Below are 26,574 nucleotides of genomic sequence, written 5' to 3'. Positions count from 1 at the left end.
CAATATTTTAATTCAGTGATGGAGTAAAAAGGTACAAGGTGGCCAGGTGATTACCAGGCAGCAAGTGCCGATCTTTAGCACCTTCACCGTGACAGAGGATTTGACTTAAAACAAACGGAGGGGGCAGGTTTTCTCGGCTGAGCGGGGGATGATGGAGCAAATTGCATTTCTGACATTTCCTTGTTACATAATCTATAAGAGGACAGACAGGCGGGGGGGGAGCTACAGCGGAAGGGTAAGGACTGAGACGTGCAGATTATCCAGAGAAACGAAGGCGGGAAGATAGAAATGTGCAGAGGTGGGTCGCAGAGGAAAGAAGATGCACTTTGAACACATCCTCGACAGCTGCTGAAACTGTTTGGACCTGTTTCTGGAGGATTATCATTAGGACATTTTACACATTTAGCATCTATAGCCACCTACAGACAATAAAATTGTGTCAGCATGATCCTAATAAACCGGCAGCGGGATGTGCAGGCAAATAGATATGCAGGCTGGGAAGTGAGGTAGTGTGGGACATATACAGGAGATTCAAAGCAATCATCTGTGGCCTGCAGGGATAATCACTGCAAAGCCCCACTGTCCCATTCACTGAGGATAAAACCTGCTGGATTAATCCGAAGGCCTACAGAATACACACACACACACACACACACACACACACACACACACACACACACACACACACACACACACACACATACACAGAGAGATGCCTCACAAGACTTACATAACACGTGGACTACTCTCCCTCTCTTTTACTTTCCCTCGCTCATACATGCTTTCCCTTTTCTTTCTTTGGCACTCACTGCCGCTCTGTCTCACTTCTGCTCTCACAAACACACACAAAACCTAGATTACACGCAAATACACACACACACACACACACACACACTATCCAACACTCCCTCCTCTCTTCTGTTTCTCCTCCACTCCCCTCCCACATGAACACATTCAAATGGACACCTGTCACCGCGCCGCACCGTACACGCTGTTCATTTATACACTCACACAAACATCGTGGTGACAGGCACGTATAGCAGAGAACATAATAAAAAAAGATATAGGTACATATATCACTGCTATAATGTTACCTTGTTTTTACTGTCACCGTTTTTACCATGTTAAGTGCCTTTGAGTAAGCTATACAAATAAAATGTATTATTATACGACCTATTGGGGATCTTTTGGACTGATATTTATAATTATTATTTACAGGGTTAATGAGCATAGAGTGTAGCGGACATAGAAATCATTATCCCACAGATCTGATTACAGAGGTGCATCTCAATTCAAACATCTGAAATGAACTGCTTTGTCAATAAAGCATAAGGATCATAATTCAGAGTGTGTGTCTATTTTGTGTGTGTGTGTGTGTGTGTGTGTGTGTGTGTGTGCGCGCTCACGTTTGTTCCTGAAGGGAAACAGTGGTTGTCTGTTCACGTCCCTGTAAATAAAGTTTCTCTGCCCTCTCAGCTGTGTATACCAAAAGGGGCCGTGCTGTATTTGTTGGCACTATACTGTCAAAGTAAATCAGCTGCGTAGCGGGCAAACCAGCAGCAGAAATGTGTATATCGTGTCCCTCACACGGCTGTGAGTGTGCAAATGCCTCCTCATGCACGTGCGAGCTACAAACAAAATGAGGAGAACCTCTTACAAACGTTGCTCCATAGAGCTTCTAGTGGTCCAAATCTCCACAGAGGACCTTTAAGCTACAGAAGATAAACAGTTTCTGAGGGGCTAGTGAGTCTCAGGTCAGGGCTTTGAAGTCCTGTGTCGAGGCTAAAACCATAAAAGATTCCAGCTTTTCCTTTGTGCTGGCGTACACAGGCAAACGCAGCCTTCCCTCCTGTTGTTCATTGTGACTGGCTGCTTCTGGGTTGAATACAGAGAACTCATATGCAGCACATTTTTATGTAACTCACTTTTTCATCATTGGGGAGAATATAAAGTACTTCCACGACTGAAGTCACATGTCACCGCTGGTTAAGTCAGCTGCAGGTCTCCTTTGTTTCCATCAAGTTATAGTTACGTGACTGGAGCACGCACCTCTGTGCACAATGACTCAACACTTAATACACACTGCGTGGGTGAGACCAAAACATCCTGCAGCCATTTTAAAAAACATCTCCCCCTCAAAGAAAAGAGGGGATTGACTAAAGCTGACAAAGAGTGACATTAATAAGTGGATGTTGACAAGGAGGTACATTATTGGAGCTTTATTATGTTTTAATGGAGTGCAGATCCAGAACGAGCCTGTATAAAAGAAAGGACTGTGAATGCAATCTGCTGAAACCGAATAAGTGTGCAACATGCAGTGAAAAAGAAGACAATGCATTCTTAGACATCAGATATATCTTTTTTTTATAGCTGATGACTCTGAAATTCAACAAGGGCAGTGGAGGAGAAAGTAACAAGGAGGATAAATGTGTGACTGTGGTTTTAAGGGGACAAGAGAAAGGTGTGTAACTCAGACTCTATGCATGTTTTCACCAGGTGATGGAGCTGGAGGCTGGTGGTAACCTCTCACCGTTTGTGTGCAGGGTGATGGAGGGGTGAGTGAGGGGTGCTATGGAGGGGGCACAGCAGTTCAAGCCGAAACCATTTTCTCACCATGAAAGTGATTTCTGTTTTCATGTTTGTCACAGCGTCTCACCTCTGGAGAACCGTGAACACACAGCTCACATCATCTTCCCACCAAAGTAAGACTGTGACGCTCTTTCGAGGTGCCTGTTAGAGTGGAATAATCTGCAGTCAAGAGATTTACAAAACCAGCTACACCCCGATTTCACAATCAGGTTTTGGTTTCCAGCTTCTTCCCCAGTTCAAAACCATCATGGAAGGGCTATGTGGTCATTCCCTGCCCTAACTGAATTTATTTGTTTGCTCCTTGTCAGAAACAGCATCGGGCTGTCAACGACAAAGTCAAAATGAAAAGTCTAACACACAAACAAACACACACGCGTGCTGATCTACTTAAGTGTCGGCCTGAGCTCTTTGTCCTCCCTGACATTAAACCAGGTACCGAGACAGAACAGGAAGTTGAGAGGGCCAACGGTTTGTATAAGGATCCTTAATCAAGATGCTACTCATTCCCACTATTTACTAAAATCACTGCACCACATTCAACCTCAATTTGATGTTGATATACAACAACCTTACAATAAAATCTTGTACAATCTTGTTCACAACTGCATGAATTCATACTCACACGGATGCAGTTACGAAACCTTTCAGGTTGAACTGACTGAGAACACATTTGTGAAATGATGCTTTGTCTCTTAAGTCTCAAGGAGACACAGGGACAAAACTGATGCCTGACTCGTGATGTCCTCATACCAAACAACAACAGCACTGAGACCTTTGACCTGAGAGCTTATATCACTGATTCTTATCATGAAGACATGTAAACAGATGGATCAGCAAAGACTTGAACAGATATATAGGTTGGTTAATTGGTTGGTAAATTGGTTGATTGATTGATTGATTGATTGATTTAGTTTGGAAACAGGAAGTCATAAGTGATAAGCATCCTCTTCCTCAGTAACTCTGTGACCATGTTTAGTCCTTTAGTCAAAACTAAGACGCCACACAATACAGTGTAACTCCTTCCTTATCCACTATGAAACCCTCCATAGAGGACCATAGTGTCACTTGTTTCCAGCGCAGATCAACGTTTATTTTCCTGACGCTCATGAGTGAGCTGCCTCGTTCACAACCACATAAACGTCCTGAACAGCAGGGCATGGGGCGTCTTTCATATTTGTTTTATTAATATAAATCAGAGAGAGAGAGAGAGAGAGAGAGAGAGAGAGAGAGAGAGAGAGAGAGAGAGAGAGAGAGAGAGAGAGGGAGAGAAAGAGAAAGAGAGTGTCTGCGTGTGTGCTGGAGCTGTCCGCGGTGCTGAACTCAACTCACTCCTCTACGAGCTATTTAGCCGCGACACAGCCAGCCTGAGGGCACAGGCTCTACCACCCTTTCATTTAATCCTTAAAACAAACAACTACCTTAATCCTCTAATTCATTTAGGATGTAAACTCACATCCAAACACATCCTCCTTGCACAAAAACACGCCGCAACTAGAGGTTACAGAGAACATACGCACTAGCACTGACACCTCAGTGACATGAGTAGTGATTTGACCATTAGAAATGACTCCATGTAATATCACCTTAGAACGAATCAGTGCTACGATTAACACAAACAGCTATAACAGCAGCAACAAACATATTAGCTGTGTGAGAAAACGAAAAAAGAGAGCAGCTAATAACCTCGTGGTAAATTATCTGAAATATTTTTATTTTACAGTCTCATATTTTGAGGAGAAACCGAACTTTAATTGATGCTCTGATTTTACCAGGTAGTCTCAGTGACGAAAACAAACAATGAATCCATAAAGTGAATGAAACCTACCTTCTTCAAGCTTCTTCAAGCTCCTTCCGCTCTTCTCCTCCGCTTTCTCTCTACTGTACTTTATGTGTTTCGGTGAAGCGTGTGTCCTTCCTGCCGCTCCGTTAACGGGACTGCACCCCCCTCGATGGAAACACACCGTCCTCCTCACAACCAGGCGTCAAACTGGGCGGATTTAGACACCGCACACTTCCTGTTCACGTTTAACAAAATAAAGCCTAAAATTGAAATAACCTTTTTCTAAACATTTCCAGAGACTCTGTTGCCTCAGCTGCAGGACAGATGGTGTACAGGCGAACACTGTCTCCATGACATGGTGTGGCTGGCTCCATCTCTAACAGAGGCTGCAAATGAAGTCAGATACTGAAACACAGCTGTAATTTAATATCAACCTAAACATTAACTCTTTACACATTATTAAATCTAAACTGTCAAAAAACTACCGGAAAACCAAGATATCAGGGAGGGATACAATTTGATCCACGTTCCATCTCTCTTAACTGTCCTTCAACAACAACGACCCCCTCTCAATAGTTCCACCCCCTGTTTCTGGTAACTGGATGGCTACACAGGCTAATGAGAAAATCACTAGAATATTATTATTCATGGGTTAACAGTAAAAGTCTTATAATGAGTCATTTAATATCAATCAAACAATAATGAAGGATGTGTTATTGCATATATACTAAATATGTATAAGGGTTGATATAAATATTCAGGATTTAGCTCATATTTAAATAAATCAACTGCAGATAGACCTAACTCCAGGGTAGTCTACTGGAGGATACAAACGAACTACTGTGTTCCCCATCTTCGTTCTCTTCCTCTTATTATTTCTTTTATTTTGTGCGGTCGAGACGTCTTATTTCCTGTCTCGTTGTGTGCATTTGATGGCACTCACAAAATGGCCGCGCCCTCTGACGTCAGATGTGTCGGAGGGATAATCAGTGAGGCAGCTCAGCTGCTTCAGAGCCATGATGGCTCCTGCTGGCTGCTGAACACACTCAGTTTCCACAGATCCAGGCGCAGTTCCACCTCAGCGATTACTGAGAGGATTCTTCTTTTGTGCAATTTAAGTCCAGAGTCATGTTCACTCTGGAAAGTGTGGTGAGTTAGAATAAAGACAAACATAAAGTAAGAGTTTGAAATAGATAAAACAAATGAGAATTTTTTTTGTTTATTATTTATAAAGCCTGATCTCAGACCTGTTTCTTAAACACATCATATATGTTTCTGTTGCAGGAGCAGAGCTAATCTCAGACCTAATCTCAGAAACACATCAAATGATCTCACATTACGCTCCGCCCCTCAGCCCGTGCTCATCTTGAACCGTGAATGTCAGAATAGAGCGTGCAGCTATCCTACTAATATTATGCATCCCAGTGTTTGCCTGCCCTCACACTGTGCACGTGCACAAGAGTGCACCCGTGTGAGAGGTTCCCTGGCAGAAAGGCTCTTTGAGATTCTCCTCCGCGTGCAGAGCTGTTTACCCCTGGAGTCTTTGACTTTACATAATCAAATACATGCTGCTTTTTTTTCGCAGTGCCATGAGGCAGGGGATGGGAATTCTGAGCACAACCAAAACTACACAGTGTGAGGCCAAGCTAAAAAAAAAACAGGATGATGAGCTGTGGTGGGCAGGCTTGTTATCATCAGGCAAACACAGCATCACATCCAGTGTTTTGGAAAAATCAAATCCAGCCAGGGTGTTGATTTCTTCATTCATTCCCTCACCTAAATATGCCCCAAGTCCTCGTGCTGCTGAAGTGTACAGTCAATGCCACAGTGAGAACAAATGTGATTTGTGGATACCTTGTTTCGTCAAGGTCAAAGGTCAGAAGCGCAGCGTTAATTTATTTCTGTCCCTCTGGAGAAGATTGTGTGACAGACATGCTGTGGAACGACGGAGGGTTGGGGGCAGATATACAGATGAACAGGGGATGGTTTTTCTCCTCCGCTCTGTCTGTGGCTGATTCTCACCTCACGTCAGTTGTCACTTGACTCATTTGAATGAACGCTCGTCACGGCTCCGGGGAGACATGACTGCTGTTTTCCAGTTTTCAGAGAAACACTCAGCAGACATTTCTCTTCCACAGCAGAGGATCCAGTTTGCTTTCCAGATCCGATCTTAAGTGGATCTGATCTTCCAATAATGGATTGGTTTACTCCATCTTCTCCAGCCCATTGAAGAAACCATTTTTCACATAAATTGGAGATTGATTTCTTGTGTGATTGATTAACTGTAAATTATGAGCAAACACAGAGGAGCTCTGGAAAAGATGCTTCATGTGCTGTCCTGAGGCAGAGATCCGGATGAGGAGCTGAACAGGATTCGAGTCCGACTCAACTCAAACATTCACAGTCAGAAGTTGGAGACTCTCCCCTGTCCGTTTGTTGTTTTGTTTGCAAGATTAAGCAAAAACCAACAGAACTTGGTGGGAGGATTCCGTGTAGGTCAAGAAAAATCCTGTGCAATTTTGAAGCAGATCCCAAAAAATCCTTTTCACATTATAACAGTAAAAATCGTGGAATGCTGCTTTAAAACATACAGTGTTGCCTAGAGACAACAGCAGCCTCATCAGGTTAGTTGAGTGTTGAGCCGCCCACGGACCAGACACATGTCTCTGCTGGCCTGTTGTACTTTGCCTCTCAACCACGACTTTCGAATACACGTGTCCGTCATCTGGTTCATGTATGATAAGACAGAAGCTGTTCAACCAGGCTAGGTGAGGTTGATGTGTAGCTTATATTCATAAAGGACAAACGTGTGGAAGCTCCAGCACCTGAGTGTTTGGTTAACGTCTTGGTTGTCTCCTCCATCAGACATGGACCCAGACATTGTGAGACAGGGCGTCGTTTGACACTTTCACTGTTTTCCCAAAGAATAATTCATGGATTTATGAGAATGTACAGTCTGATTGAATCTAACGGGACTGTTGAGTTGTCCTACTGAGTGTTACCTAGTTTGTAACAGACAATAAAGATTTTTTATTGAAAGCTTAATTAATTAATACGGTAGCATTATTCATAATGGACATAGACTTGGGACAGGGGGACTGTAGTCGCACTCTTCTTTTGTGACTTGGATTCAGACTCACACTCAGGGACTGGAATGAAAGCCACACATGTCCTATCAAACATCAATGTGGGGAAATGAAGGTGCTAATGGAATTCACTAAACTACAAACGAAATTGGAATCTTGTATTCATGTTGTGACATTTCACAGTCCACATTATCTACAATAGACTGAACACCACTGGCGTCTGTTGCTTCGCCCATTGCCCCCCCGCCCCCTTCGCTCTTCACCCGGCCTGACTCACCACAGGAAATTACTTCAGGACTGCATGATGCATCCAAATGTCACACGGTGCTTCATAATGTGTCAGTGAAGCAGAGCATGTAGAGTGCACATAGTTCATTGACCTTATTAACATACATGTTTAAACTGAAACCAGTGTGACCTAAGAAATAATATCTAGAGTACTCATTATTTAATCAGGCAGTCTCCGAGATTTCAGAGAACAGGAGACATTTACAATCAGCAAATAAATACAACTCAACACATGACCTACTTAGAACAATAATATGAATCATGAAAAACATCACCAGGGGGGGATGGAGAAATGCAGCTGTGGGACAGATTGTAGCTCATTCCATTAGAAATGTGTAGAATAACAGAAAAACAGAAGGCAGTTCTGCCACCACCGCAAACATAGGGGAAATCTGAGGTGATGTAGTTACTGGATGATGTATTGTACTGACTAATTTTAAATGAGAGCCCCAACTAGATAATATACAATAGAATATACACATGATAGAGGTATGGTCGGTAATATAAGTAATATATGGAAGAAACCACTGCAGAGAACAAACACCTTTATCTCTATTTCTTTGATTCCTTTCCTTCATGTGTTCAGTGGATTGTAAACATGTCCCTCGGACTCACGGGATCACATGGTGCTGGTATATTGCACAGAATTTCATTTGGCTTCCTGATGAACAATATCATGTTTCCCTGAATAGTATCAGCGGAGGTTACAGGTTGGTCATGTTGTGTTCCTCTTTAATAAGTACGTCTCTCCTGTGTGTTTATGTACACCTCCATCATGTATTGCGTGTGTGTTCATATGAACATGCTCATGTGTTGTTTCAGACGTGCAGTCAGCGGAGATGTGATAGTCCCAGAGGGAGGGCGGGAAGCTGAAGAAGCAGCTAGAGCGGATCACGGCCTCGCACTCATCTGAAAGCCACATCGATCTTGGGAAATGAGCCGCTCGCCTTTCTGCTGCGCCCTCCATTATCACTGACATACATATTTCAAGTGCTCGATCTTTTTCACGGCACTGAATGGTTCTGTCCTTAGCTGACTTCTACAGTTTGGACACATTTAACATGGATGCCATGGAAGCATTGTAATTTGCAGCCCTTGTGTGTCACCAAGTCAAAATTTCAATCCATTTATATTAAATTTGATCATTTAGGATGGGAATCTGAATTGGGGGTTTATTTACACATACAATACATTTGCTGTGGTATGTTTGTGCATAAACATAAATATAAAATAGGGAACAGTACAGAAATATTAAAAAACACCAGAAAGCTATGTACAACATGACCTTTAGATTTATTTATTGACCACAGAACGTTTTAATTTCACAGTTAATTATGGCTTATGTGCTAAATTTAGACTCTTAAAGTTTACAAGGCGTCTCACCTCACTTTGGTCTTTGTATTCGTTTAGTGTCACTCTCCCCTCAGATGCATCATTCATGTTTCATCCTGAATCTCAAGAAGCTGCTGTAGACGATTAACAACACTGAGGACACGAGTCAGGTGAGGCTGCACAGAGGAGTGTTTCTAACTGAAGAGGACGAATGGAGCAGCAGACAAGACTGAGTCAGGGGCTGAAGCAAAGACCCACCTGCAAGTGCAGCTGAGTGTTTGGGTACAAACACATTGTTGTTTTTCTAAAGGGGTGTATCTGAATCTGAATCTGAATGTTCGGGGACAGATTCCCTGATTAGTGCTGATCTACTGACACCGATCAACACTAATTTGTAGATCTGATAACCTGACCAGACGCATAACAATCCACTTTAATTACAGTTACTTACATATCTGACAGTTTACAGGGACACTAGCGAGTTGACACTGAAGCGGTTGTAAGTTTGAATCACTGTGGGACTGCCAGGAGATTTGAGGTTTATTACCTCAGCTCATTTAAGTGAAATGTTGGGTGAACTTGAAATATCCAGTTTAACTGTAAACGACTAACCTGTTGGTTTAGAGTAGTTCAGGCAACATGCACTTCTTAGTTGACTCAGCTACATGACCTGCAACCCCACACATCCTCCTCCTACAACACCATTTCCAGTGGTTCTCAGGGGAGCTACAAACTAAACCTGCTTGTAATCATCAGAATACTTGTCAAAGGAAGTATTGAAAAAGTAAACTAGATAAATGTTACATAGACGAAGGCTGGATGCATTTAAACCTTGCTATAATCAGCTTTTAGCAACTTAAAAAAAGCCAAAAATTATTTACGGCCAGTTTTAGAATGTGATATTTAGCTACAGAGTGGAAAACAAAACAATGTATTGAAATGAAAGTGTCACAAGGGTTTTTTTGTAAGTGTATTTTAACATTGAGCAAGTGATACAAAAGCAGCCACACTAACGCCTCTCCATGCAGCTTCCCTGACAAACTGTGTCTGTAGTGTAAAAAACTCACAAAGCTCAAACAACAGTCAACATTTATTGCCAAAAGCAACACAATCAAAACAAATGATAACTTACACTGTACAATCATGAATATCAACACACAGGCGTCAGTCCGACGAGAGAATCGAACGGTGCCTCTGAGGAATCTTTGTAGGATCCTGAAATTTTACACTGATATTAAATTTAAATGCTGGTAATGGAAAAATTTGTTTTTAAAATATAAATTTCATATTTACTTTTGCTCCAAAACCAGCCATCATTTAAAAATCGATACCTGCCTTAGAAGAGACTTGACAACATTCAGGTATCCGTTTAACAAATATGTCAAACCAATCCTTGGCTCATCTTATTGACTGGAGACAAGATTTTAGAAATAAAGTCACACTGACGACCATAAGTCTGATCTCATGAAATGTGTCATGTTGACAGAGTGTATAAATTCAGACGTCACTGTGAGACGAGTGTCACATGCTCAAAGACACATGGCTTCTCGAGGAAAGTTAATGTGGTAGGTTCTTCTCCGCTGCTGTAAATTACACACATCACACAGATACATATTATTTTAAATTACAAGCCTTCAAATAGTCCTTGGTAATCAGTCAAATAATCCATATTAATAATATGAATTGACTCCCCAATCAATGGGATGCGTCTGTGTGAGAATTTACTGATTTCACAAATATCAAACAGTGCTTGTTCTTAAAAAGTGCCAATTACTGAGTTAACTTAAGTTTAATACTGTTAGTTTTTAGACAGAAGCCCAGTGGTGCACAGCGTTCACACAGTAGTTATTATTTTGACCCTCACCACACACACACAGCGGTGCAATCGTTCGAGTTTGACTCCCGACAGAAGCTCCATCTCGGATTGAGTCTTCGTCTACCGTGTTGAAACGCTGCAGAACGAGTCCTGTGTCCATGATCTGATCCATCAAACATCACCAGACGCTGCAAATCTGCGGTTCTTTGTTTCAAGCACAGACTTCCTGCCCTGATGCAGCACACAGATAGATTCAAGATCCACACAAACAACAAGCTCTTTATCTGGCACCTGCTGGACACCCAGTCAACACCTTCTTCATCGAATGTGTAAACGGGTGAATGAGGGGATTTTAACCCTGGAGGTCAAATGTCCGGAGGCAGTGACTGGAGCAGCAATAGGCCACAAAGCTCACGGTCGTCCTGAAGAGAGAAAAGTGAGGAAACCGAGTGTGATAGGTTAGTTTAGAGGAATTAATTTGCAAATATAAAACAAGATTCATACTGTTTTGGTAGAAAATCCAAATGGGGAACAGAGGTATGTTTGTTCTAACCTGCGGTGCACTCCTGCCAGGGCGGTGTCACGGAGGGGGAATAGTTTGGGGTAGATGATGGTGAACATGGCCTGGCTGCAGCGGTGACAGTGACCCAGGGGGAACTGCAGCAGGTCCAGGAGGCTCTTTGGGAGGGCGATGGGAGGCAGCAAGTTCAGGTCTATAAAACAACAACACAGGAATTTACTTAGTGAATATATACTTAAAGGAATCTGTCATTTTATTGCTTATGTTTCTTCTTTCTATAAAAGCCAGTACGGTGAACACACAGGTAACAGAAGCTGTGTCCAATATCAGGGGATGCCTCCTTCATAGAATGCAGTCTACATAGACTGCATTGATACTCAAACATTAACTTGCCAATGTCATTACTTCACCAAGGCGCAATAAACCCCTGGATGGGTTGGCCCGAGAAGGATCCACCCGTTGAAGCCTTTGTTTCTCGGGTATGAAAGGCCGCATGTGTAGGAGACATTTGTGGGACAGTCTTGTTGCGCCGCTGTAACACAAGCGGTCTTCAAGTCCCTGAAAGATGTGGCCCCAGAATTGAGGCACAGCTACACTGTGACTTTACACCTCACCTGTTGGCCGGTGGTGGTAGATGCGGTGCAGTGTCCTCATGGCGAGCTCCTCCAGGGGAACCACGTTCTCCGTCTCTGAGCCAACCACCTTCACCTCAGCCGATAACCCAACCAGAGCTTGACTCAGCGCGTTACCCGGCACCTCTCTCAGGTCGCTCTCCAACACCTGCGACGACACTCCGCACCTGCACAGAAGCAACACGTGACCTTTCCATCACATTTTTCTCTTTTCTGTAATCTACCTCCTTCATTCAACCAGTGCATGTGTGCAGTTTTCCAGGTTAGCTCTTACCCGCTGCAGCCGATGACCTTGTTATACAAGTATGAGGGGAGGCCTTTCAGGTCCATGTTATTGTCCACAAAAACAAACTGCAGCTCCCGCGATCTGCCCAGATCTGAAACATACATACAGTATATTCACATTTCCCTGCTTATTTCATCTACATCACTATGGCAACAGACAGATAACAGGTTATACGGACCCAGCGGTAGAAAGGTCAGCCGGTTGGCGGCCATGGAGAGCTGGTTGAGGCGGTGGAGCCAGCAGAGCTGCCGGGGAACATGGCACAGCAGGTTGTGGTCGGCTGTCAGATTCTGTAGAGACAAACAGCGATGCAGACGATGTGGTAGAGACATCAGCTGATTCATGGACACGTCCAGAGTCTCCAGTTCGTGCAGATCACCGATCTCTGGAGACATCAGGCAAACCCAAGAGAGAAAGACTGAATCAACCTTAACAAACCTGATTCCTACATCGAAAAAAAATCTAAAACAATTAAATAAAACAGCTTGAAACTTGAGTGGAGTGAAGTTTTTATACAAAAAAGTTAGAATATGAATTACCCTTAATAGTCTTTGATCATTCAAGCCTTTTGTCATTTATAAGCTGAGTATCAGCTCATCAGTTCACTTCATCTAACCTCGCTAAATAGTCTGGAACCCAGAAAGAACATTCTGATAACCAGGCCGACACGTGGATGTTTCTGAGTAAAATGTCCTGTTCTAGAGACACTTACTTACAGTGAGTGAGAAGATTCAGTCAATTTAAAAGAAATGTTGACAGAGACAGTTGTGAACACATCTGTAAACTAGACTTTTCATGGTAATGAAACCACAAAGATCAACACAACTTGTCATTTGAGATGAAGTGTTTCAAGGTAGATGGGTAAAATTGTAATCTTTCCGTTAATATTTGCTTCTCTCACAGATTATATTATCAGCACCTTGCTCTTGAGGACAGTGACCTCATTTAATTTTGGTGTCGCTGTCGCCCCCTGCTGGCCGACAAGATACAACTCACCTACACACAAAGATGGTTTTCTTTAAGTTTATATGTCGGCTTTTATCTTATTCATCTGTTATGTCATGTTCATTACATTTTTATTCAGTTGTTTTTTTTGACACTTGAAATGTGTCATGTTTTTGTCTTAATGCTTTTATTATACAAACTGATATCATTAATTTCTATGAGACTATTTCTGAATACTTCTTCAAGTCAATACTGATAATAGAAAGGTAAAATTTGGTACAGTTGAAGAAGACATAACCGAAATAAACAAACAAGGCAGACAACTGCTGGTTTTCACCTGGAGGAAGGTACTTCAGCTGGTTATTGGACAGTCTCAGGTGTCGCAGGGACCTCAGTCGGCCAATCTCTGGACAGAGGAGCTGGAGGGCGTTACTGCTCAGATCCAAGGACTGCAGCCTAGCCAGGTTTCCAATAGCTGAGGATCAAACCACAGTCACCTAAATGATGTCCAGCAGACAAACTTCTTCTAACTTCTCTCACACATGTAGATAAAAATAGTCAAATATAATCTTCTCTAGTTTAAATATCTATCGTGTCATGTCAGTATGAATAAATCAGTGTCACCTGCTGTTTGAAGAAAACTAAGTGACAAAGAAAGATGACACAAATAAGTGTAGACTCAGGAATGTTATTATGACGTGTGGTGTGCTTACCTTCAGGAATAATCATTATGTTGTTTGAGTGCAAATACCTTGAAAAGAAAAAAAATTGTTACTATACAAACTGATTTCCATTCAGTTTATCTGTTTCATCATGCAATTAAGAGGAAAGGTCCCATTAAGATACAATATCTCTTATACCAGGGACTGCTGATTAGGATGGGCAGTAAATTAGACTTAGCAATTTCATATCTCATAGGTTAAAGTTCAACAATAGTGTGAGGTCTTTCGTTATCATGTCTGTGAGGTGAGCCAGGTAAAATATATCATTTCAGCAGATGCAATTACAAAGACTTCTCAATTGACATCTGCATCTGTATGGGACCGGCAAAATTTACAATGCACCTTTCATATTATACCAGCCAACAATAACAACACAACACAAAGGACGCCTTTGAAGGGACGTAGCAACACTTTGGAGTAAAATAAAATACAAAATTATTTAGATTATTTCCACAAAAAACACAGCTGAGCCGAGCACTCACAGTTCAATTAGGTTGGGGAGCTTCTGAGCCAGATTGTCAGGCTGAATGGAAGAGAGAGAGAGAGAGAGGGAGAGAAAGAGCAGAAATACTCAGTGAATACAAGAGTTACTTCATTACTGAACTTCAGTACATTTCCCATGTATCTCTACTTTACATAGGCAGGTTTATTACCAGGCACTTTTCCCTTGTACTCCACTACATATATAAGCAGATATCTGTACTTTCGACTGCACTACATTTTAACAATGCATTATGGAATAGGCTGCACTTAACAATACTTTTACCTTTAGTAATTAAAGTATATTTAAAATCAAGTACGTACTTGCATTACCTCACTTAAAAAAGTTTCTGAAGCACATTTGTGTCTATTCATTTGTACTTTGGGTAAAACGTTTGCTGCTGATGTCTGACATAGTGAAACCATCACGTCCTGCTGGGTGCGTACCAGTGTAGTGAGCGAGTTCATCTTCATGTACAGTCTCTCCAGATACTGTAGGCCTTCATCTTTCAGCAGCTCCACGGGAAAGACGTTCAGGCTCCTGTAGTTGAGGAACAGGTTCTTGTGGCGTTCCTGTTTGGCCATGAATATGGTCTCCTGGAGTTCAGTTGCCATTGCTGAGGAGACCTCTGTCCTCCCTGATGGAGAAGCCTGGGCTCTGACACTTTCGTCTATGGCATCACTGAGAGGAGAACAGAGCAGGAGCATCGTCACACAGCAGAGACAACGGAGCAAAGGTTAAACTAAACTCAGGCCTGTGCTTAGCTCACAATCTGTGTGGCTACAGGAGTTAACAGCGGATTCAGGAGCTGACGTGAGCGTCAGCAGCAGCAGCACCAACAGCCTGTAGCCTGTAGCTAGCGTCGGCTGTTAGCTGACATGTTCCATACCCATCACCGTTAGCATGCTAGCTAAGAGGCTGCTAGTAGTCGTTTGCTTTCAACAACAGGAAGGAAGTTATTTACCTTAACTGTGTAGGAGTGTGTTTATTTCATTTTAATCCCCACACACACTCGGGACCTGCCTGTATTTAGACGTGTACTTTTAAGAAGACATGAAGCTCGAGACGTAAAGGGTCGTAGAGCAGCAACAACGTGTGACGTCACTCTTCTTCTTCTTCTTCTCTTTTCTCCTAAATAGTGCTTCGCTGTAACCCGCTGGTAGAACGTTAGAATGCATCGTATTTATATAGAAAAAGTATTCAAGTGCAGTTTCACGCAATTTAATGTTGTGCTTTCACCTCACTGATATCTTTATTTAGTACAAAACAAACAATATGTAAAATATGACGCTTGCTTGTAGATGAAACTACCCAACATACTAAATAAAGTTGTTGAAATGAGCTCACAGACAAGCTACTATATTAACTTATTGTTTGATTCAATTCTTTTAAATTTTCATAATTTTTTCTTTTTGATGTATTATCTTATTGATAATACTAATAAGAAAATTCGGATTTCAAGATAAAATTTAAACACATGTCTATCTATGACTCAATCTTTACAATGTACTTGCTTGAAATATACTTTTTTCCCCCTTTTGAGACATATTGTTTTGTAAGTCCTACATTCAGATAAGTATGTTTGCATAGGCAAGTTGTATTTGCATACCAAAATAGTTAACGTATTAATGTATAAGAAATACCTTGTAGTATGTGATCTAAAAGCTACAAAGTGAATGAATCAAACTCATATTTAGTTACTTAATTATGTTAAGTCATAGTTGGAATAGGATCTCTCTGCATCTTTCTACACCTTTCTGTTGGAGATCCAGTTTTATATTTAGCTCTGCCACTATTGGGCTGTGCTGGTAATCCAATTGACTCAGTACTCTCGTTTGGAAGTCACTTAGCTGAATTGCATTAGAAATTCTACACCTGCACACCACTAACATGCAGCTACTTCTCAAAATGGAATTTTAGATGGGTAGCTTGTAAATTGTTTTTAGGGATGACAAACGTTGGATGCCTGGGATTTTTGAGCGGTTCAAGTACACCCTGTGTGTTCATTGCACAGCCTCTGAAAGTTTCTGCCCTGCGACCTTAATGCACTGCACAAACTCTACCAGATAAACTGAATATGAAGGATTGGATATTTTACCCTCACTAGCATTAGTTGAAATGTAGCAACATTGGTGCAGAGAAGACACAGTTCACAAAAACATGAGCAGCGAAACAGTTTGCATACATTTTTATTCATCTTAAATCTCATGTAGAAAAAAAAGAATCAGAGAAACAGACATTCTCTTTTCCTTCAGCCAATCATTTCCCCAGTACTCAGATTATATTGATAACAGGAAAAATTCTTACAACAGCATGTACAAAAGAAAACCAAAAATTGGACTTTTGTCTAACAGATCATTGCAGTTGAAACACAAGAGCTGGAAGGCTATGAATAATTTACACACATCAAAATCTTGGTGACAAATTGGCCATCGGTGTAACAAAAAAAACTAAGAGAAGAAATTTGTTCGATTTGAAGTCCGCTCTGTGAGGTGTTCCAGTGGTTTAAGTGAAATCAGACCACAAACAGTGAAATACCCATTCACGTCAGTTCAAACCGCCACGCGACCACCACAGTCTGCTTTTGTGGGCGGACTGGACCGGAGGACTCATATCACTGAGACTCCCAGCCTGAAATTACAATGATTCCAATGAGGGTGGGAAGAAGACTCGTGAAAAAAGAAGAAAAAAAGGAGAAGAGAATAGTCAGGATGTTTTTTTCTGGGATTATGATCACCACGGCAACAGGTCTAGGCACAAGGAACAGTACCTGTAATTCCTGTAATGGTGGTAATAAAAACAAAAACAAATACAACATCTTTATCCAGCTCCTCACACTTGAGGTGTTTCTCAAGTCACACCTGATCCAAACATATGGTAGCCAGAAATGACTTACTTGAATTTGTGCAACACAAAAACTAAATTGAAAGTTTAAGTATCAGTTTTGCTTGTTTATATTTAAGTTCAGTTGTGTTTCATTGCAAAATAACATGTTTACATTTTGTTGTTAAAAAAGAAAGAATAGACCTATTTTCTCGTCAAGCAAAGGACCCACCAGAAAACCGATGCATGTAATAAGGTAACAGCAACGCACGAGAGCCCCTAACTGGAACTACACTTCAAAGTAGTGGGAGGAGCAGAGGGAGAGGGGAGTGTGGAGAAAGGGAGGAGGTGAGGAGGCTTTAACTGCAAGGGAGGAACACGCCACCGCCTCTCACAGGCGAGCATCCGAGAAATAAAGCCAGCCTTTAAGTCTAGTATAAGCCCCCCCCACCAAAAAAGTTACAGAACTCTTTTCTTCTCTATTAGGAATGATCTGAGAATGGTTTGGTTTGTGGTTTAAATTTGACCTTATCAACAGCTCTTACTAAGACGACCGTTGTAGCCAAACAACGGAGATGAAATGTTTTTTTTTCTGTACATTTATATAGATTGAAAAAGGAAAAAAACAAAACAGTGAGGTAGATGGATGGTTGAAGGAATAACAACGAAACCTTCCCCCGAAATAGCAAAAAAAAATACAAATACTAGAAGGAAAAAACAACTTGTGGGGAATTTGTACAGTGATTTAACACTTCAAATGAAAAGTAACATAAATAACCAAAAACATCTGGGCTGGGAAAATCCAAAAACAACGTTTTGAAGTTAATGAGACAAATCTACTCCATGTGGTCCTCTCTGATTATACACCTCTTCATAAAATCTGATACACTCTTAGATGTTCAGCACATAGGACCTTCAGTTAGCTCTCTTGTCGAATTCAGGTTGAGTTGTCTAATAACAGAACATGTCCAGGATTTGTTTAATAGGTTTAGCATCATCCTCGGGTGCGAAATCTTGTTTTTACTAAAGCAATTTTCAAAGAAATTCTCAGTTCCACCCATTTCTCAAACCACCTTTACTTCAGCAATCTTCTACAAACATGCTAATATGTTGAAAACAGATAAATAATATGGATTACTCCAGCAGCACCCTTGATTCAAGAGAAACATTGATTAGCAGGAAGTGAAATTATCCAAACAGACAGGGTTTTTTCTTCTTTTGTTTTTTGCACTTGCCTTCAGAAAAACAAGATGTCCACACTTGCTTCTGAACTGATTCAATTCCATTTTGAATTTAGTCTGTATCTTCAACACAGTTTCTTTTACGCAGCAAACATTTTATGAAGCCTGAAAGGTCCAAACAAATTTATGAAATATTATTAGAACCAATGAACTCATCAATAATACTGTTATCTAAATAATCACAATGGAAAGTAAAAGGAAAATACAAATCCTTTCTCAGTATGATTCATTTTACTCCTATTTAGCTTTCTCTTGCTCATTATATTCTCCAGTACGTCAGTTTTCCTTTTTTAAGTTTGCACACTTTTAATCATCTATATTAACAATACTTAACAATGCTGATATGACGACAACACTGCTGTGTCCATGTATAATAAAGTCCAGCATTTCTATGTGTGCCTAGCATCTGCCTAGCTTGCCTAAAAGTACTGCTAGCTAAACACAAAGAGCCGCTTTCAGCTAGCAAACCAGCTGCAGCTAAATGTGCCTAATTAGCTAGCTAACACTAGCAAGAAGGCATCGTGCATTTGTTTTCATAAATTCTCTTAATCTCTTAATTTGTGTTTCATGTCTCCTTCAATTTTGTTCGTCATTTAATGACGCATGTATCGAAATAAACCAAGTAAAATAAAAAAAGCTTTTTATTTTACATGTTTATTTTAAATGTCAACAGAGTTAGCTAGCTAACTCTGTTGACATTTGTGTGTTGGCTAAAATGCTTTAGCGTCAAATAATGATACACGCGAAAAAAACAAGGGACATATAAAGAATATATTTTGAAGGGAGACCATGAAAAAGGAAAACAAGGAGTTGAAAAATATAAAACAGAGCTTGTGTAAAATAAGGTTAAGCTAAGTTTGAATTAATTTATCCACTGAGTGATATATATATGAACTATAAAACAAACATTAAAAGTTTCTTGTTAATGACGGGTCATTAAAATAAAGTAAATAAAAAAAAAAATTCGTTGATCCATTTCGATTATATAACTAACAGTATTATTTATTAATATATTCAGGTGTATTTAGACTCATTGAAGTGCAAGGACCCATGGAAACCCTATTCTGGTGTCAGGCTGATGTAAGAAAGATTGCTCTTGCCTAATGATGAGAGAAAATGCAATAACCCAGTCAGAGGGACATAGAATGAGACACACAATGTCTCTGGGTATGACAGCACAAAAAAGAACGTAGAAAAGGATTTTACTTTTCTCTCTGACCTGAGATTTAGTTGGGACTCAGCAGTGACGATTTAATCTCCGAGTATGATGATGGGTTGAGGTGGGCTAGTCCAAACCTTAGAGGACCGAGCTCGAATGTGTCCCATAGAACATGAGAACATGAGAACTTTGAGTGCCGCTGGCACCATCGCTGTCCTATCGTAAGATGGGAGGGGACATTACAGGTGTTTTGAAAACACACAATTTCAATTGTCATACCTTTTTTACGCAAACACAGAAAAGAAACTGGGTCAGATACACTTTATACAGTTACAAGCATTAAAAAATGGACTGTAGTGGAAACGTTCGTAGATCCAACCTGAAGGAGTTCTCTTTTTATATATAGATATTAACTATATTACAACCACAAGAGAAATAAGGAATAGCAGCTTTGTTCTGTACATGATAAATGTCTCCTACCATACAAAAGTTAGAAAAGTGACAAAAACAACTGGTGTGTACATAAATGATCTGCCCACGTAAAGATGTTGTAAATGTTGGAGACTAATGGCTAGTCTAAAAAAATACCTGTTTGTATACAGCAAGGACGTCTTTGAACAAGGAGCTAACGCCTTTATAGATCTAGTGTTTATATTTATCTTCTTCTTTATGCTTCATTCCCTTTGCAGTCCTCACCTCTTTATTGAATTATTTTGACTTATTGACTGTATTGGCAGTTAAACTGTAACGAAACAGCACTTGCCACAGGATGTGGCTGAATTTCAGATAAATTGATGTAACCTCTGTCTATGACTTCAATCTGATATAGTACAGTATGTGTGTGTGTGTATCAAACAGCAATAGAGGAGTGGTGTAGGACTGTAGAGGGACATGTCATCAAAAATGAACTAACAGTGTGGTAACAAATCCAAGTGCTTTTGATTTTCTTCCATTTTCCATCTGGTGTGTTGCAGGGCAAGACTGCAGAGGAGATCCTTTGACAAAAAGTACAATTTTGGCAACAAATTTGGCAGGTTTGACCTTTCTCCCCTTGGTTGTTTAAGATTCAGCAGAATGGCTGTCGACCTGGCATTATGCTGAGACCCATCCTGCCGCAACAAGTCTACTGAACGACAGACGAAGACGCTGATCTTTTTTTTCATTTGATATGCTTAACAGTTTCACCATAATGCCCGCCCAAAAGTGATCAAAACACCAGTTGTTTATAAAGGCCTATACATTTTGTCTTTCTGTTTGGAAATACATATAAAAAGTAGCAAACACCGATTTATAAAATAAGATGATCCATAAAGAGAGAGAGAGAGACAGAGGGATCTCCCCCAATTATTTTTATATTTTCCTGTCTTTTTTCTTTTTTTTTTCTTTCTTTTTTTGGTCTTTCCACTCAGCAGCGAGGGCAGTGTCACATCTGACAGCCAGCTGGTAGAAACCTCAAGTAGAATAATCTGAAAAGAGTGAATGGAGTTACAGCAGAGCATGAACTAACAGTAACAGAAACAGTTCCTCCGACTTCCTGTGAGTCTTTGCTCCTCTCTGAGTAACCACGCCCAGATAGTAGGGATGGTTTTGGTGTTTATCTATATTATCAATATTTTTTTTAAAAGATCACACCCACTGTGACATCAGGTTCTGCAGAGCAGCAGGGGGCAGTCTGGTTGGTGTGTCTATCCCATCAGCAAGCAGAAGACTGCGGGAGGGGCATGGCCCTTTCGTTTTTGCGTCCACCGTTCATGTGTGCATACGGCGGCAGATCCTCAAGAGATGGCCGCATTGTGGCGCCCGCGCCTGTCCCGAGCTCTGACCCTGCTGCAAGGCTTGGACCCGACAGCCCGTTGGCCGCCTGCTGGCCTGTCGCCTGCTTGTCCATGGCAGCGGTTGATGTACAGGGAGAGGAAGGGGAGCATGGGCTCAGTGAGGGGGCAGGTGGAGCCTCTGAGCTCGGGGAGGGCGGGGTCTGTTGGGGGACTAGGGATTGCTGTGGCTGTGTGGACGAAGGTTGGTCCAGAGGAACATCTTCAATGCTGTCCATTTTGTCCAGGTGGACCTGCTGCTCCTCGGTCGGCTTGTTGTCAGCGCTGTAGAAGAAACTAACCTCTTTGAACGACGGCTCCAGTTCATCCTTGATGCTGCTGATGATCTCCACAAAGGCTGGACGCATCTTAGGATTGAACTGCCAACACATTCGCATCAGTTCGAACCTAGGCACACACAATCGCACACACACACACAAACATTAGCTCCTCTTACCAACATGCTAAACCTTCTTTAGGTTTAGCCTGTCTTCTGTGATAGAGTATTGAATCTGTGGTTAAAAGTTTTACTTTCAGTGAACTTACAGTGTTAACTATATAATCATTTATTTGTGAAAGCTTAACACAGTATCAATATTGATGGCCATATATAGGGTGTTTATTTCAAATAGTACACACAAGCACATTGACGATGGTTCCATCAGTAATAGTCACACTGACGATCACTGAGAAATCCTGCATAGGTGGGCCAATCTAAAAAACAAGTTCCTCTTGCTGTTATATCCTACAGGAGAGCATGCTGCATGTGAGTTCCAGGACTGGACCCCCTGTTCAATCACAATATGTAATCTACTGACTTGGGACAGCTCAGTAACGGCTGTTATTAGTTTGACACAATGTGACGTAACAAAGTTGTATTCATCGTTCAGCTATTAATTTCTCACAACGTTCACAACAATTGAAATAGTAAAGCACTTTATATATGGTACTATCTTACAATTATTTTAATGAAGGAAGTTTATTTTCAGAATTGTTAAACTGTGCCTTTAAGTGGATACTGTGTACGCTATTACAAACTATGCCATACAACATGATGTCGTTTAGAAGCGTATATGTGTGTGATTGCTGTTAGAGAACCCTCAAATGAACAGAGAGTGGATTTTGAAAGCAAGCCCTCATCATTATTCTCACAACAAACCCTGTGGCTTCACATTTGTTCTCCTCATGACTCCACCACCCTCAATGTTTTTGTGGTTGGTGGCCAAATTTATCTGCAACGTTCACAGCTCTTTTGATGTGGGTTTATACTCAGGCTCTTTCATATTAAGTACAAACACATCATGGAAAACACAAGAGTGCACAGTGACAAACAGAAGGGCTGTGGTGTGGAAATCCCAATGACCCGCAGGCTGAGGTGGAGCAGCAGAAAAGCTTAACTGTTTGTGAGAATGAATAGAAGTCATGTATGATTGAACTAGTGGAGAAGAAGAAAACAAGATGCCCAGATGGTAGTTTGTAGGTCAGTCGTGTGTTGATGTGTTTCTCTGCAGAGAAGTGTGTGTGTTTGTGTCTTACAGCATGTCAGGACAGCTTTGTGGTTTCTCCAGCAGCCCTCCGTCCATGACAAAGCGGAGCACCTGCTCATTTGTGAGACCCTGGTACGGCTGCTCAGACAGAGTGGAAATCTCCCACAGAACAACCCCAAACGACCTACACAGGGGGACAGAGGGAGGAGGGGGTAAAGGAGTGTGACTTCCATTATCACAGTTATGATCAGATCATATGATTTGAAAGCAGTTAACACAGAAAAAGAAGCAGCCATGTGTCTGTGTATATATGTGTCTGTGTGTGTGTGTGTGTGTATGTGTCTGCTCACCAAATATCAGAGTTAATCGTGAAGACTCCATCCTTCAGGGACTCTGGTGACATCCAGCGGACAGGGAGCAGACCCTTACCACCTTTGCGGTAGTAATCCGTCTCATATATGTCTCTGGTCATGCCAAAATCTAACATTACACACAAACAGAAGTGAAAAAGACAAAAGTGAAAAACTGGAACAAAGGCAAATCTGGCCACATAACAAACCAGACACTGGATGTAAATATCTCCATGTTATTCTACATGTTGTCTGTTGTGTGGTCCATATTACATTGGAGGGCGACATTTACTAAGGTAATTAACCAAGGCATATTACTGTAAGCATGATCCTTTACAGATCACTCTGTGCTGGTATTAAAGTCACACACGATGAAAAGGTGTGGACACATGTACACCACTGGTTTTAGAAGGTTCACTTCACCTCTAAGATTAGATGTACAACCCAGGACCTGTACGGGTTCAGATCCATATTATATTTCCAGGTCTGTTTCACATCATGTTTTTGTTTATAATTTGAAACTTTCCTTGAGGATGGATTATATTGCATCACAGCCAGGCACAGGGGAGAAATCTGCCAACAATACATTAGGTGAAACGTAAACTTTTTAAAGCATCAGATGTGAAATCTGTGCAGATAGGGTCTGTTTCTCCCGACTGGGATTGGTCCAGCATTTTCTCACTTCTGTCCTGGTCTCAACTTTCAAATGATAGAAGAGTTCTGGCAGAATTCCCCCAGGTCTTTTTGTGTTCGGGGGCACACTTTTGTAACCATGAAATACTCTATCTGGGATTAATGTTCCCTTGATAGTCTGGTTGTCAAGTAGCCCCCATTTAATTTCCACTTAATGGGCCTGCTTTGAACTCCCTCCCTCTTCAGTTTCTCAGGTGACGGTGACCTCTGATGCCCCTACAGTTCTCTACCTCCAATCTTAACGATGAAGTCCTCAGCCACCATGCAGTTCCTGGCTGCCAGATCTCTGTGGACAAACTTGTTGGCGTTGAGGTATGCCATGCCATCAGCGATCTGCCCTGCCATCTGAAGCATCTTCTTCAGAGGAGGGAGAGACAGGCTCGTCCACTGCTGCTGCAGACAGAAAGACAGACAGAGAGAAGAGTAAGTTGTACGTGAAGAACAAGGTCAGTCTTAGAATACAAAATCTAAATTGGCAATGGTTCCTAAAATGTAATTATTAAACCCTTGTGACACAGAAATGTAATTGAGGCTCTAGTTGGAAGAAGCAGTTAATAAGTCAGACAGTACCTCTTTAGGTCGGAGGGAGCGCAAGTAACTCTTAAGGTCTCCTCGTGTCATCAGCTCCATGATGACCAGAGTGGGCTGACCCTGAGAGACCACTCCCAGGAGACGAACCTGCAATAAACACAACACATCGCAATGAGGACTCACAATCTTGTCCCCTGAAGAAACTGATGTTTATTCTTCAATACACTAATGTGTGGATTCAAACATTTGTTTATTCTCTAATGGTTTAAAAGTCTCAGGACAAAGAGGAGGAACATCCACTGGCCTAATGTTAAAGGATCCCTGTGGGTGATCTGTGTGTGTGTGTATGTGTGCATGTCATGTCATTGGATGTCTGTGCTTGGGTGTGTACGTACCACATGGTGACAGTTGAACTCCTTCATGACGGAGGCTTCATTGAGAAACTCTATTCTCTCCCTCATGCTGGCGGACTCGTTGACAGTCTTGATGGCGACTCGTGTCTCTGGCTCGTCTTTGACCACGCCCTTCGCCAGGCCTTCATACACCATGCCAAACGAGCCCTGGCCAAGCTCTCGACTCAGGGCGATCTTCTCCCGCGCCACCTCCCACTCATCTGGTACATACACTGAACACAAGGTGAAAAGATTCATGTATTAAAACTCACAATACACAATAACACTGTGCACTACATTATTCACATTAACATTTCACTCACTTTCTGCAGCACTGAAGTACTCTGGATTGACTGAGGCATACAGGACTCCGTTTCCAAGACGGTCGCTATTCCTGACCAAATAAAAAAACAGAAGCTTTGGCAATATACACACTTGCATTTAACTTTACACTCACACAATATACTTATATACTTTTGGGATCTGCATTGAGTACCATCAGAGATATCCGTTTCCAAAAGAACATAGTACAGAATCATTTCAGTTTAAAAGCTACAGGGGCTGTAGGAATTGAATTTAGCAGTAATTGATTCAATAAGAAAAAGATTACAGTTTATTTCTTTGGTGTCTATTACAGTTTGATCTGTATAAACCGAATATGCAGATAGATGTTAAGAGAGACTACCCAAAATATCTTCTGGACCTAAAACAATCTATTAAAAAATATCATTATGTTATATACATTATATTGGTGTTTATATTATTATATTATTATATATATTATTATAGGACTGCTGCTTTGGTTCGGCTTGGCGAGGTCACTCAGCTTCAACAGGTTTTCTTTGAATGCATTTTGTATTAAGATATTTATGGGTGAAGAAACAATCACTATGCTCTATACACATATTACTACAATACACAGAATCACACACCTTTTCCTGTTGAAGGCCACCAGCATTGTGACCAGCAGGCAGATGAAGAGGATGATGGCGATGGGAATGAAGATCATAGCATAGAGGACGTTTTCATATCCTGTTGGATCGAACATTTTAATTACTGTTGTTGTTTCTGTTTAAAGTGTTACACATAGTGTGTGTTATTAGAAAACTGGGAAAAAATTGGGAGGGAGAATCGCAGTGTGCAGATGCAGGGAGTGTGTGTCTTACGTTCAGCTACAAAGAGATCAACAACATGTGTCCAGGAGCCGTTGCCAGCCAGCGACGTGGCTCTCACTCTGACCGAGTAGTTTCCTGGACTGAGGTTGGAAAGCCGAACGCCACGCTGGGCCTGATACATCTGACCAGAGACACACTCGTGTTTCTCAGTCTGACACAAGCACATACACCCACACACACACACACAGTTAGGAAAAGAGAGAAACAATTAAACTTACATGCACAGAATTATTGGACTAATCCAAAAGAGAATCCATGCCCTGCTGTTTTAAATTTTTAATGGGCAATGACAATTAAGAGTGTTCTCAGGTGTAAACTCTGACTGATGAATAATAGACTCATCTTTGTTCATTGGGCCATTTGCTTGGTTAATATTTACGCAAACCTGCTGTTGTCACCTAAGAAAGTTTCTTAGGTATAAACATATCACTCCTG

General features: G+C 41.3%; 3 protein-coding genes across 4 annotated transcripts in view; all 3 read right to left on the bottom strand.

The window, feature by feature from the left end:
• The window catches only part of LOC128439935 (synaptosomal-associated protein 25-A), a 34,639-nt gene extending 30,118 nt beyond the window's left edge, over positions 1-4,521 (bottom strand). Inside the window, exon 1 of the mRNA XM_053422469.1 lies at positions 4,415-4,521. The gene's annotated coding sequence lies outside the window, so the exon portion shown is untranslated. The remainder of the gene's footprint in view (positions 1-4,414) is intronic.
• Positions 4,522-10,147: 5,626 nt separating this feature from the next.
• lrrc28 (leucine rich repeat containing 28) lies at positions 10,148-15,591 on the bottom strand. The gene is made up of 10 exons (XM_053424111.1): positions 15,442-15,591; positions 14,924-15,158; positions 14,479-14,519; positions 13,988-14,025; positions 13,612-13,749; positions 12,508-12,714; positions 12,318-12,420; positions 12,026-12,210; positions 11,445-11,604; positions 10,148-11,313 (listed from the first exon to the last, which is right to left on the bottom strand). Exons 2-10 carry the CDS (start codon positions 15,089-15,091, stop codon positions 11,244-11,246), a joined length of 1,110 nt encoding a protein of 369 aa, XP_053280086.1. The 5' UTR covers positions 15,092-15,158; positions 15,442-15,591; the 3' UTR covers positions 10,148-11,243.
• Positions 15,592-16,649: 1,058 nt separating this feature from the next.
• LOC128444947 (insulin-like growth factor 1 receptor) overlaps positions 16,650-26,574 on the bottom strand; it is a 42,326-nt gene continuing 32,401 nt past the window's right edge. The window contains exons 13-21 of one of the 2 annotated variants that reach the window (XM_053427669.1): positions 26,131-26,290; positions 25,897-25,996; positions 25,288-25,358; positions 24,968-25,197; positions 24,612-24,719; positions 24,272-24,434; positions 23,349-23,478; positions 23,048-23,182; positions 16,650-21,919 (exon numbers count right to left, since the gene is read on the bottom strand). In XM_053427669.1, coding sequence (XP_053283644.1) covers positions 21,394-21,919; positions 23,048-23,182; positions 23,349-23,478; positions 24,272-24,434; positions 24,612-24,719; positions 24,968-25,197; positions 25,288-25,358; positions 25,897-25,996; positions 26,131-26,290 — 1,623 coding nt within the window. In that variant the 3' untranslated portion in view covers positions 16,650-21,393. The remainder of the gene's footprint in view (positions 21,920-23,047; positions 23,183-23,348; positions 23,479-24,271; positions 24,435-24,611; positions 24,720-24,967; positions 25,198-25,287; positions 25,359-25,896; positions 25,997-26,130; positions 26,291-26,574) is intronic. The other variant, XM_053427674.1, reaches the window with a different exon arrangement.

This window comes from Pleuronectes platessa, chromosome 1, assembly GCF_947347685.1.
Source record: "Pleuronectes platessa chromosome 1, fPlePla1.1, whole genome shotgun sequence".
NCBI classification, from domain to species: Eukaryota; Metazoa; Chordata; class Actinopteri; order Pleuronectiformes; family Pleuronectidae; genus Pleuronectes; species Pleuronectes platessa.
The sequence above is the reverse complement of the archived record's forward strand: the minus strand, read 5'-3'. Positions and strand labels throughout refer to the sequence as shown.